The 12,267-nt window shown below is 53.6% G+C and overlaps 5 protein-coding genes across 5 annotated transcripts; 3 read left to right on the top strand and 2 right to left on the bottom strand.

The window, feature by feature from the left end:
• Nucleotides 1-2,363: 2,363 nt before the first annotated feature.
• PG997_002290 (uncharacterized protein) lies at nucleotides 2,364-2,588 on the bottom strand (the record flags this gene model as incomplete). The annotated part of the gene is made up of 1 exon (XM_066806605.1): nucleotides 2,364-2,588. The coding sequence occupies one exon, from the start codon at nucleotides 2,586-2,588 to the stop codon at nucleotides 2,364-2,366; it is 225 nt and encodes a 74-aa protein (XP_066673901.1).
• A 2,088-nt stretch (nucleotides 2,589-4,676) lies between these two features.
• On the top strand, nucleotides 4,677-6,541 carry PG997_002289 (uncharacterized protein; the record flags this gene model as incomplete). The annotated part of the gene is made up of 4 exons (XM_066806604.1): nucleotides 4,677-4,808; nucleotides 4,942-5,023; nucleotides 5,092-5,151; nucleotides 5,214-6,541. 4 exons carry the CDS (start codon nucleotides 4,677-4,679, stop codon nucleotides 6,539-6,541), a joined length of 1,602 nt encoding a protein of 533 aa, XP_066673900.1.
• A 435-nt stretch (nucleotides 6,542-6,976) lies between these two features.
• PG997_002288 (uncharacterized protein) lies at nucleotides 6,977-7,228 on the bottom strand (the record flags this gene model as incomplete). Its single annotated transcript, XM_066806603.1, has 1 exon — nucleotides 6,977-7,228. The coding sequence occupies one exon, from the start codon at nucleotides 7,226-7,228 to the stop codon at nucleotides 6,977-6,979; it is 252 nt and encodes an 83-aa protein (XP_066673899.1).
• A 1,547-nt stretch (nucleotides 7,229-8,775) lies between these two features.
• Nucleotides 8,776-9,715, top strand: PG997_002287 (uncharacterized protein; the record flags this gene model as incomplete). Its single annotated transcript, XM_066806602.1, has 4 exons — nucleotides 8,776-9,057; nucleotides 9,109-9,448; nucleotides 9,531-9,610; nucleotides 9,695-9,715. 4 exons carry the CDS (start codon nucleotides 8,776-8,778, stop codon nucleotides 9,713-9,715), a joined length of 723 nt encoding a protein of 240 aa, XP_066673898.1.
• Nucleotides 9,716-11,597: 1,882 nt separating this feature from the next.
• On the top strand, nucleotides 11,598-12,215 carry PG997_002286 (uncharacterized protein; the record flags this gene model as incomplete). The annotated part of the gene is made up of 1 exon (XM_066806601.1): nucleotides 11,598-12,215. The coding sequence occupies one exon, from the start codon at nucleotides 11,598-11,600 to the stop codon at nucleotides 12,213-12,215; it is 618 nt and encodes a 205-aa protein (XP_066673897.1).
• Between the last annotated feature and the right edge of the window lie 52 nt (nucleotides 12,216-12,267).

The following is a 12,267-nucleotide window of genomic DNA, read 5'->3' as shown; positions in this document are numbered from 1 at the left end:
GAACCTCAGAAACGACTGTTGGACCGAACTGAAGGGTAGCTGTGTGGGAATATTTTGGCACTGCCATGATATGAACTACATCGACGGCTTTATATGTGTACTGGCTGGTATGAGGAATAAGTCCAGCTGTGGTTGGTTATGAGTCGATGCAAGCCAATTTCCGCGCACAACCAACCCTCTGTCACTAATCTGATCAAGGCCTTGGCATAAATGATCCGGCCTGCAGGGGCTGCTACTATGCATATGCGGGCAAAGGCTTGCACGATATTACACCACCACGAGCGACGGTCGCTTCGCCGCTTGGCAGAATCAATGTTGCATTTCCCAAGCAAGCAAGGAATCATGAAATGGCCAAAACCTCTCCAGGGGGTAACTGTTCTCAAGCTCTTTCGCTGTAAGCGAAATACCGTTGCGGTGGCGCGTTTCCTCCGATTTCATTTTGTTGGTTCGATCCTGCCTCCAAGTAGCCCCTTGCTTTGGAAATTTCATACCACACCACGGGTAAATGGTGTTGGATGGGTAAAGGGCTTGGCAGTCCACGAAAGGACGTCTCTCTTTTCAACTGTGCTTGAACAAATTATCATGTTACTGGAGTAATGATACTGAAAACAATACCTGGGTGGGATATCTCTTGTGTCTCGGTTCCTAAGTAGGATGTCTCATATCAGCTCCAGGAGGTCCCTTCCACAGCAGTACCCGCCATGTGCGTGCTCTTGGCAACTTACTTTATCATGTGAGAAGGGTGCATTACTCGGAGGAACTCGTGTAAAGGAAGCAGACCTCCTTCATTGAGGCCGGCATCTCGATATCTATGGCCATCACCACATATTTGCATATTCCCCTGAACAGCTGGACGTCGTTCTGATGTTTCCATTAGACTAATCGAAAGAGCCAAGTTGGTAAATACTGGCCGGTTTGATCTATCGTTTATCTCTTCTGTGTGATATTTTACCTCTGGAGATAGAGGCTGCTTTCGAGGAATTTGCGAAATAGGGTCAGATATATGTGAAGGTGACAGTCTGTCCAAGTGGCGTCAACATCAATCGATCATTTCTGGATCTGAAGTCAGCTTCAAAGGTACAGTCCAGCGGCACGTAGACTCCAAGGTTTCTTTCGTTACTTATGCCCAATACCATGTAGAGGTTATACGTAGTTTGATAGATGATACTCATTGAACATGTTCGATGCATAGTAAACTTGTGATGGTTGAAGATAACGTTTCGGAAAATTGACATCGCATAGCTTCCAATGAAATGTAAATGACTATCCTGGTGAGTGTCCCTTGGAGCGGACAATGTGTTGGCCGACCCCTTTTCACCAACTACCATGCAAGGTCGATTGACATCCAGCCCTCAGCTGGGAATATAAGCTGAGACAAGAGGCCTCACCGTATCACTCATCAGCTGTTCAAGATTTATAGGGTTATCCGAACCGAGCTCTAACATGTTCTAGTTCATATATCCTGTTTGAACCGTTTGGTTTGATGCTCTCATTGGGGTTTCCTCCTTGATTCTTTTTCTTCGAGACGAGTGTGATTTGCTGATCTCTTACACAGTGGTAATCATTGATCGACAGGTGTCAGATGGCAGGATTGGCATCCCGACGCGATGTCCAATGTGTGCTGATGTTTTTGGCTCGACGAGTCTAGACCGGCCGTCCCTGTCAGGCGGAAAGAAGAGATGAAACTCGACAGGTCCCCGTTTCACCTCGTTACATCTGCGTTGCAAAAGCTGTGGAGGCCAGCTCCCAAAGATACGCAGGCTGATTGGTCTTCGTATTCTCTTGCAGTCAAAACAAGCTTCTGGTGGGAGCTTGAACCCCCTTTCTTTTTGCCCAAGTCCTTCTCGACCCTCCCCTGAAATCTGTTGCTGTTGCTTGCAAGTTCTGACCAGAAGTCAAACTGTTTATGGCGGAAAAAGATTCAGCTCGGGAAAAGGAAGATTTTGATTTCCCTGGTACAAACATGCAATCATCAACTGGTGCAAGGTTTTGGTTTAAAGATGTTTGGAATTTTGCATATAGTTTTGTTGCTGTTTTTGCCTTCCCAAGCCCCGGGGTGTGAGTAATCCAGCCCGGGAAACTCCACGCCATCCTCGAACATCTCCCCCTCCGAGAGGAGCCGACACCGTATAAAACAAATAGACCATGGTTTCTGGCCACACGTTAATCCAATTAGTCCAACCCTTGTCAGATCCAGGAAATCCAGCCTGGAGGAACCTAAGCCAGAAAGGTTCGCGTGCCGTACAACCGGTTGATGACATGCAGCTAGGAGGCAGACAAATCTGCTTCCATAATCAAGTGCTCATCATATCGGTCCCTGTGTTGTCCCAATATTATAGTTCAAGTCAGTGAGAATGCCTCCCTTAGGAAGAGGAAGAAGAAGATCCGGCTGAGGGTTTCCTCCCTAGCATGGGTCGGAAGATGTTCTTGGAGCTGGTGCGGGATAGAGGCGGCGAGGCGCCAGACCTCTCTGACCTCTCTGAGGAGGCCGATGACTTCGTTCTCTTGAGGCGCCTCAGGGGTCCTTCGAGCAGGTCTCCGAGGTACCGCGGCTGTTCGGGCCCGGGGGCGGCGACCATACGCAGCATCTTCGCGTGGTGATGGTTCTTTTTAATAGGCTTTTCCTGCGGTTCCTGCGTGAGGCGGGCCTTTCCGTAGCTTCGGGGCTGGTAGTCTATTAAATCTTGGACCGGTGATCGACGCTTCTATAGTTCCTCGGGTAAGTAAGTTAAGGTAGTTTCATAGGAAGAGGAACGATGAGGAAAGAAGAACCGGTCACCCACTCTCTCTTGATTAAATAAACGTTGCAATAACAAGTCGATCAAACCGTCAATCAAAGAAAATCAGAATACGATGCTATACAATGTAATGTTCCAAGTAACCTGCTTGGGTGATATAGGGAGCTTGTCACAATCACAATCCGCGGGTATTGCCGTTGGGACAGTCGCTTATATACATCTATCTGGCCTGTATTTCGTCTTATTATACACAACGCTGCTTCTGGTAAATAAACCCATCTTGTTCGAACTTTCTGGGCTTGGCCGTATCACTTGGCTCAGATCGATCCTGTGATGACAGGTAGGGCCAAGAATCACTTCAAGATCAGGCCACTGTACGTGGCTGGTGCTGCCACACCAATGCTCCATGTAGGGTTGAGCGTTTACAGTATGTAGGATGGGTTTAGCGATACGCAAACAGCCACCCAAGATGCAGGAACAGCAATGTTAAAGAACACAAGGAGACTCCCCCGCGTGCCGTATTTGAATCGGAGATCGACGATACAGCAGGCGCTTAGGAATAGGGAGCCCCCGAGAATGGCAACGGCGCAGGCAATTAAAGCCATGAACGGCCCACGAACAGGCGTGATGGAAAGCTTGTCAGCCGCCAAGGCGCGACGACTGCAGTCGCAAGGCTGCCAAGTAGAAACGAGGAAAACTTTGATCCGGTTAAGTCTAATTCTTGCTCGCGACAGTAGCGCGTGCGAGATCGTCCGGAGTTGCGCCAAGCCGCGCTGCCGGGGTCGGGGGTCGGGCATCGAGGGGATCGCTGGGCTCTTCTCGAAGCTTTGGGCGTCTTCTCCTTTGACCTCTCTCAGACGTCCTGTACCTCATCGTCATCACTCTGCCACATCGACAAAACCCGGCAGAGATGGGAGGATTTGTCCTCTGTCCAAAGATAGAAGGATTAGCCTCAAAGCACCCACCCCCGCGCCCTGAGTCGATGGGATGAGCATCGTGCGAGGAACGATTCAGTCTAGCCTGTCAACCTCACCTTGGCCTACGGGCTGCAGCTCCGGCTCAGCTGGCGACATGGGATGGCCGCGAAGCTTACTGTAGCAACAAACCTTAGATGACACCAGAACACCACCACCGTTTCCCGTTTGTTCGATCCATGTTCCACCAAAGCACCATGCACTGCTGAAGAATTAGAGTAGACCGTTGCAGGCGCAGCCACAACGCATCACCTCCGTCCCCTTGCCCCCGGCTTCAACGCAGGAAATAAGGGAACAGGGTGCCAAAACTCAAACGGCCAGAACACCAAGCCACAAGGCCGCTCAGCCTATCCCTTCGTACCAACCCACGGAGCTCGGGTTGCAGAGGTCAGGCTGCGAGCGAGAGGGCGGGAATGTCCTTACGACTAATGATTGAACCCAAAATGGCCCGCTCGGGAATGCGGGCGACTGTGGGCGGCCTGCGCAGTCTCGCTCGCATCTCTCGATCTCAGCTGCTCGGTATAAAGCTTTTGGGGCCGCAATCTCCCAACGCCGATTTTGTTTACTCCACCAGATCTTCGTTCACTTATAACGCACTTACACACCCAAAAGCACGCTTGGCTACAGTAGTCTTGGAGCCCCAGCACGAACGATTACCCTGCAGCACGCGGGAAAGTTTAAACATAGCAAACAGCAAGAGTCAGTTGGATCTCTCGGCGTCATCAACACCCAAGACTCCTCCACACATACCAAGACCGTCATCCGTCCGTGGTGATACGACCAAGACACTACCAAGAAGGCGACCAAGAGGCATCACCACCGCTTGGCGACGACAGCATAGCCCCTATATACAAAACACCTCGATGTCTCGGCGTTTTCTTAGCAATTCATCTTCCTTCACCCAAGTCTCTCTTTCAAAACCTAATTGTTTGAATACAAACAATTAATCTCATTCTCTCTCGGCATGCTCCAACTAGGAGGTTCGTCCGAGTCGGACAGAAACAGCGAGGAGCACTCCGGCCCGAAATGGCAGCTGGTCAAGATCAGATCGGCCTCCTGGTTCATCTCCATGGTCGTCAACTTGGCGGCCCTGACGGTTAGTTTCAACTACCTACTTACCCGCTCTACTACTCCCGCCTGCCCGCCCGCCCCCGCTGGTGGTTGGGCCGGTGCTGTTCCGATGCCGTCGCCGTCCCGGGACTATACTTACTAACTCTGCCCCGTCACAGGATAGTATGTTCTTTGGCCTAATTGTACCGTTCCTGCCGAACTTGCTGAAATATCGCGTCGGCCTCGTTGACGATGCTGAGAGTAAGTCGCATCCCCAACCCCACTCCCCTGAAACGTGGGAGAGAAACATGACTGACTAATGTTCCCAGTCCAATTGTGGAACTCGGTACTTGTCGGCGTGTATGGCGGTGCAGTCTTCATTGGCTCTCGTAAGTCTATAACTACCCTGGCCCTTGACTTGGCCTCCTATCTCAATGGAAGAGAGCGTTAGCTGACCCTGATAAACAAGCCATCTTCGGCTATTTCGCCGACAAGGCGAAGACCCGGAAGATACCTCTCCTTCTGGGATACCTCTCGCTGGCAGCCTCGACCGTGCTGCTGCACTTGGGCAACAGCCTCGCGCTCCTCGTCCTGGGGCGCATCCTGCAGGGATTATCCTCGGCTTGCGTTTCGAGCGTGGGGTTCGCCATCCTGTTCGACGCGTTCGGCACGGAAGAGGCCGGGGGCGCCATGGGCTGGGTGGCCGCGTCCCTGGACGCGGGCGGGTTCATCGGCCCCGCCCTCGCCGGCGTCCTCTTCAACGCGGGCGGCGAGATGGCCGTCTTCATCTTCGCGTACGCCTTCATCTTCTTCGACATCCTGCTGGGCCTGCTCGTCATCCTCGACCGCAAGCAGCCGGCCAAGCAGCCCCTGGCCTCGTCGTCGTCGGCGCTGTCCGATTCGGAGTCGGACTCGGAGGACTCTTCGACCGCGGTGGCGTCGACCGACGTCTCCGACAGCGAAGACAGCAACAGCAGCAGCAAGGTCGAGACGAGCAGCAGCGAAGACGGAAGCGGAAGCGCCTTATCCGTCGCCAAGCCCAGGGCCACGGCGTACACGACCGAATCGCGCCCCAAGGGCGTCAGCTTCACGCGCCTGATGCTGAACCCGCGCCTCCTGGCCGCGTTCGCGGGCTGGCTCGTCGTCGGCAGCTTCGAGACGGCCTTCGACAGCGTCCTGCCCATCTTCGTCGAGCAGACGTACCACTGGGCCGTCCTCGGCGCCGGCCTCATCTTCCTCGGCTTCTACCTCCCCGGCATCATCGTGAGCCCCATCTGCGGCTACATCATGGACCGCGTCCGCAACTCGCCGCGCGTCCTGTGCACGCTGGGCTTCGCCCTGTCGGGCCCCTCGTTCATCCTGCTGGGCCTCGCCGAGGGCCCCCAGATCGGCAAGCAGGCGCTGTTGTGTGTATTGCTGAGCGTGATCGGGATCGGGACCGGGCTCTCGGGCCCGCCCCTGCTGAAAGAGGTCGGGACCGTCGTCGAGCTGGCCGAGCGCAAGAACCCGGGCGCGTACGGGCCCAAGGGCGCGACGGCGCGGGCCTACGGCGTGCACAACGCCGCCTTCGCCATCGGGAACCTGCTCGGGCCCGTCCTGGCCGGCGCCCTGAAGGCCGCGTTCGGCTGGGCCCTCATGGGCTGGGTGTTCGGCATCATGAGCTTGGTCATGGGCGGCGTCGTCGTCTGCTCGCTCGAGGGGTGGATTGGGACCGCGAGGTTCCGGAGGGACAGGTCCATCGACTCGGCGACCGAGATCGAGGTCGAAGAGGCGGTTTGAGGGCTAGTGATGAGAGATTACGATAGGGGACGACTGGCTGTAACATTAATATGCCCGGAAAGGCACGATAGCGACAAGCGATATACGATAGTTACGATAAATTAGTAGATTTAAAACTAAAAAGCATAATCAAGAATACATTTCATCACCGTAAGTCTCTGGTAACGCCTAGAGCATTTAATGGGTTATCACCACTTCCCGTTTTTCAGGAGTCACCCGGAGATTGGCAGAATTCGGCACCACGGACACATTGATGAGAAGAGAAAGTTATATTGATCCAATAGTAAACTTCTAAATCCGGACCTGAAATCCCACCAGCTCCTGACTGTACAAAACCCTGCATTGCACTGTTTCCATTTCCGACCCTGCGGTGAGGTGGCTCAGCCGCCCTTCTCGACGTTTTCTAGGCTTAGCAGATAGACCAGTCAACAAGTTTTACTGGCACTGGACGTTCTGCCCGCCGACCGACTGGATGGCGTGGCCGACGCAGCGGGCCTGGCCGAGGGGCTGGGTGAAGGTGGCCTTCCACTCCCAGCCGTCCTTGTTGTACTCGAAGCCCCAGTTGGTCAGGGCGCCGCAGCCCTTGAGCTGGTTGCGCAGGGAGATGCCGTCCTTGCCGAGCATATCGGCGTGGAAGCCCTTGCCGCGCACAATGAAGGCATCGAAGAAGACACCGTAGCGCTTCATGCACTGGGTCTGGGGGTTCCGGGCGACGAGGGGGCGGCGACATCGGTAATGGGGGCGGGAGCAGGGGCGGGGGCCGCGGCAGCCAGACCGGCCAGGCTGACGGTGAGGAGGTTGATGATGGTAGTGGCGTGCATATTTGCTACGTTGTTTTTTGTTTGGTTTTCTGTTTTGGTTGTTTGGTTTTGTTGTTTTGTGTATAAAGTGGACGTTGTAAGTATTCGTTAATAAACGAAAAAACGTGGATGATTAGTTATTAAGTAGAATAAGTAATATAAAGGAAGTAAACCCTAAGAAATTGCTGTGTCAAGCGTTGGTGATGAGTTTCCAAGAGAGGTAGGCCTGGTGGGAGACGTGGCTAATATACCTCATGGCCGGTGGTGCAAATCCGGAAATGCTAGAAAAGACCACAATGGGCGAGAGAAAGAGTGACAACGAACTGAAGTCTGGGGAGTGGCAGCTGACAAAACTGCCATTGAGACCTGGTAGTTGAGTAGACAAAGCTGTCACGTTGGCCCCCATGAAGGGTGTCACCAACTATGAACCTTTGTTCAACGATGTACCCAAAGGAAAATCCCACAGCGTCCCTTTTGACACTTTGTGTAGATATCGGCGTCAAAGGGGCGCTCTGTGCCAGCCCATGAACGTGACCAGCTGATGTATTCAGAAGTGGCGGCGAAAGACAACAACATCTAGAGTTACTTCGACGCCTCCTATATGATCTTCTAAATAAAATAAACCTTGATGGCAACAGGATTAATATGTATGTTCCTGGCATCCACTATGATATGCTGGCAATATCATGACTACGCCTCCGCCGTCAACACCCCTCGTAAGAAGCGGTCCAAGATCTTCGAGCAGGAGCCGGCATTGTCCGGACCGATCTTTACATGCGAGATTGCCATCCTTCACCGTTCAACTTGAAAGTGCAGCCAAGAACCCAATGCGGCTTTTTACTTGGTGATTACTACGGTATAATGTATACCTGTTCCGTAGCAGTGGCTCTCAGCTGTGTCAGTACTTCGATAGCTATATAGATCTATGGATTTGCCACGGCGTCTGATTGCAGCGATTAAATTAGAGCAGAACACCACCACAGCTCACAGGATGACGGGGGCTTCTAGATGAGCACAGAGGTCTGATGGAGCTTACGCCGCCCATCTCGCTCGGAACGTCTTGGTGGAAGCCCCACAGCTGGGTGCGGAAGTGGAGGGCATCGTCTTCAACACCAAGCAACGGATCATGGGGTGTTCGGTGTCTGGTGGTCTACTGGCAGCACTGGTGACCTTATGAAGTTCTTAGAGCAGCCAGGAGTTGTCAAGACACGGCACCAAATTTCATTGAGCATTGTCCATTGTGAATGACTCTTTTCATCTGGCGTCAGAGCAGAGTTGCTTTATCATGTACGCGTCCGCCTTTGTCCGTTCATCCCATCAAACGGGACCTCACCGAGGGACAAAGGACGGAGAATTCCAAATAATATGCTCGGCCCCATTGCCACGATTTACCTTGTGTCCACCGAGATATCAGAAACGACAAATTCCTTGACAATGGGTTTGAATCTTGACTCGAAGTTCGACCCGCAAATTACTGAATCCCACCTTCGCATCTATTTCGCTACATGCCCGAACAACTTCGAGTTTCAGCGGTTCGTTGGCAACGGCGCAGGTGCAAATGCCTGGCTCGTACGGCATCGAAAGCAAGCCGGCGATCAGTGGGACAGAATCGTGATCAAAACGCCGCTTGGCATCGCAGCATCAGGCTACGACCCGGACCCGTTGGATATAGGATTCGGTGTTAATGAATTCGCGCAAGAAAGAAAACTGCTTAACGTAAGCTCCTCTGTATCCGTTGCTGACTTATCTTTTCTGATTGTTTCCCAGACAATACGTACCAGGCATCTGGTCCGACTCATCAAGTTCCGCCGCAATGACGACCCCCTGAGGCAGAACGGTGCCCCCGAGTTTTTCAAGAAATGGATTTATCTCGAATATCTCCCACACGGGACCCTGGGCGAGCTGACGCGCAAGTGCGCAACCCATCGAGTTGCCCACCTTCCCAACAGACTGTTGTGGCGGATATTCATGTGCCTGATCCGGGCTTGCGTCGCCATGGCCTACGTACCCGATGTGCCGGCCGACCGCTATGACGCGAATGAGGAGCCCTGCGCTGTGCATAAGAAAAGTGTCGGCTATAGCCACAATGACTTGCATACCGATAACAGTGAGTCTTCCTCTTACCCTCCACTCAGCTTCTTCTTTTCATGAAATTCCAGATGGCTGGCCACTAACCGCCCCCTTTTTAGTCATGATTGGGGATATGCTGAGTGATCCGGACGACGAGGAGCATTCCATCAGCCCGGTGGTCAAATTCATCGATTTGGAGGTTATCCAAGAATAGTAAGTACAGCCCTGGTTTTCATACCTGCATTGCAGACTAACGACGCACCCCATCTTCCCAGTCCCGGAGGAGGAGAAGGTCGAGGAGTAGAGAGGAACCTGGAATTCGTCGCGACCGACATGGCCGAGCTGATCACGTTCGAGAGCTCGACGGGCATCGGCATGCTCGACGACGACGACGACGACGCCGAGACGTACAAAAACTCGCGCTCGGCCTGGTTCGAGCCCGGCGGGGACCGCGACGGGTTCGCGACGGCCGCCAAGCAGCTGCTCCCGAAGCCCGGCGACCCGCTGCAGCAGATGCCGGCCCCCTGGCTGGACCCGGACCTGCGGCGGCTCCTGTGCGAGTGCGCCGCCGTGGACGGCCAGCGGCGGCCCCGCTTGCGCGACGGGCTGCTGCCCGAGGTCCTCGAGGCGGTTAGGACGCGCAACGCGGCGTACTACCGCAACGCGGGCTACGGCGAGGAGGCGGACGCCGAGGAGGACGCGGCCATCCTCGACTTGCTGCAGCGTCTCCTCGGGGCGGCGCCCCCGCCCCCGCCGATGCCCGTGCCCGGCGAGGAGGAGGGGGAAGGACCCGAGTCCATGGAGATCGATAATCCGGCAGCAGGAGGGTCGAGTCGTCGTAGAGGCAGGGATGGGCGGTCGGTGAGTCCTAAGAGGCCAGGGGAGCAGGTTGGACGGTTTAAACCGTTTCGATTTCGGCCTAGGTGATATGCTGTTGCTTCGGATATCAAAAGCTGCTACGAGGCAGAGGTACACGACTACGGAGATGTTGGGCGTGGATGTGTGCAAACAAGTGATTATTATATATTCTTCTTTTTACTTTTCTATAAATCATATATTAATTGTTCCTTTTCCTTTTACCCCTTTCGCCCTTTCCCGATCTATACTAGATTAGCCGAGCAGAAACGATAGATTTCGACATGATTTAAAAGCCCCATGGGCTGAGGGCAACGGGTAAATCAAAAGAACCAAGGAGTTCTCCAACCACTGTTTGAAACCATGCCTGCATTAGGCACCTTGGGGCGGTACATGGGGCTCAGTAGCTTCGGCTGACCACAGGTTCGCCTTGCCGCTTGATGTGGCGCCTGGCATGAACATGACGTGAAGGTAGAAAAGCGATATTCGCCAAACAGGCGTGACCGTGCACAAGACAAGGATAGGTGGTACATGGGGTGCCACAGGGCGAAGCGACGGGACCTGGGACTCGGTTGGGGCCGTATGGAAATGGGGCGGTATCAGGTATGGGTGCAGTGACTGGGACACATAAAATCTGCGGGTAACCTCTTGTTGTTACACTGGTATCCAATCTGGCACCCAGGGGCCAAAAGGCGTCAGCAGACAACGGGTTCGCACTTTCGCTTGGGGTGGATTCTGGTAGGATGACGATGCGGGAGTACAGCAGCAACCTGTAACGAAGAGGATTTGTGGTGTACTTAATGCAAGGCTCCGAGGGGCCCCTAATAAAATAGAACCACGTAAGCTACCGCTTTCTCTTGTACTTGGCATACATCGGCTGTGCTGCAAATATTCGTTGTTTACCCCCTTTCCCGGGCTTTCCCTTTCTCTTGATTTTCACTCCATAATGTCTGGACCACAGGATTCTATCGCTGAGATTGTACCAAACAGATGCTCAATACACGATCAATGGGGTCCCGGAAGCGAGTTGTTACCCTTCTTGCCGTCCTCCTCATTCCTGCAACGCAAGCCGGCGAGTTCCTGGCACCATGGACTGCGGGCCCCAACAAGGACTATACAAACAATAAGCTACTCGTGGTCGGTGAGCCCATGGGTGTAGAATGGAGCCTGAATAATTTAGGAGGACGCTACGAGCTGGAACTGTGGCAAGACAGCCGCCCAGGAGGCAAAATGGGTGGCCTGTCTGCCCAAATTGAGAGTGGGTAGCAAACTGGCCTTACTATACCATATCTACTTCGCTGATGCAGCATCAAGATGATATTCGAGGCTCAATGTATAACTGGACAGTCTCGACCGGCGGCTTCGACCTTTCGTTCATCAGTGTATACTATTTACAGGTATCCAACGGACTGGATACCGCCACCACGCACTACTTCAACATCACCAGCAAAGAGCCAACAGAAACCGCCACTAGCACATCGGCTCCCAGCAGCTCACCATCTTCGAAAACCCCATCGTCTCTGAGCAACCCACCGAAACCGAACAGCTCATCGGCGGCACCGACGGCGACTGTTAGGTACACGGCGACGGCAGAACCCAATGTCGGCGATAAGCCTCTCCCGACAGGCACCCTGGTCGGCATCCTATTCGGGTCCGTGGCGGCCCTGATTTCCTTAATGGTGGGAGTGTGGTGGGCGTTCCGAGTCTGGAAGAGGGAGAGACCAAAAGGAGGAGAAACAGCTACTGCGGACCCGCACTCGTCAGTGGGCAGCATTGGCGCGGGCGGTGATAACAGCAACAACAATAACAAGAAGAAGAAGACTTTTGGCACCGAGGTTGGAGGTAACCCTCTCAATGAGGCGGAAGCGAGACCTTATGTGCCTCCTGTTCACGAAGTGGATAGCAGGCAGATATACCCACGACAAGTCGAAATGCCAAGTCATGAATAGAAGGCAAAAGAGTTATGTCATGCCTCGGAAGAAATAAAATAGGAGAGGTGCA

Source organism: Apiospora hydei (assembly GCF_038363865.1).
Source record: "Apiospora hydei strain CBS 114990 chromosome Unknown utg000003l_segment0_segment0, whole genome shotgun sequence".
Taxonomy (NCBI): Eukaryota; Fungi; Ascomycota; class Sordariomycetes; order Amphisphaeriales; family Apiosporaceae; genus Apiospora; species Apiospora hydei.
This window is presented reverse-complemented; position numbering and strand designations above follow the sequence as displayed.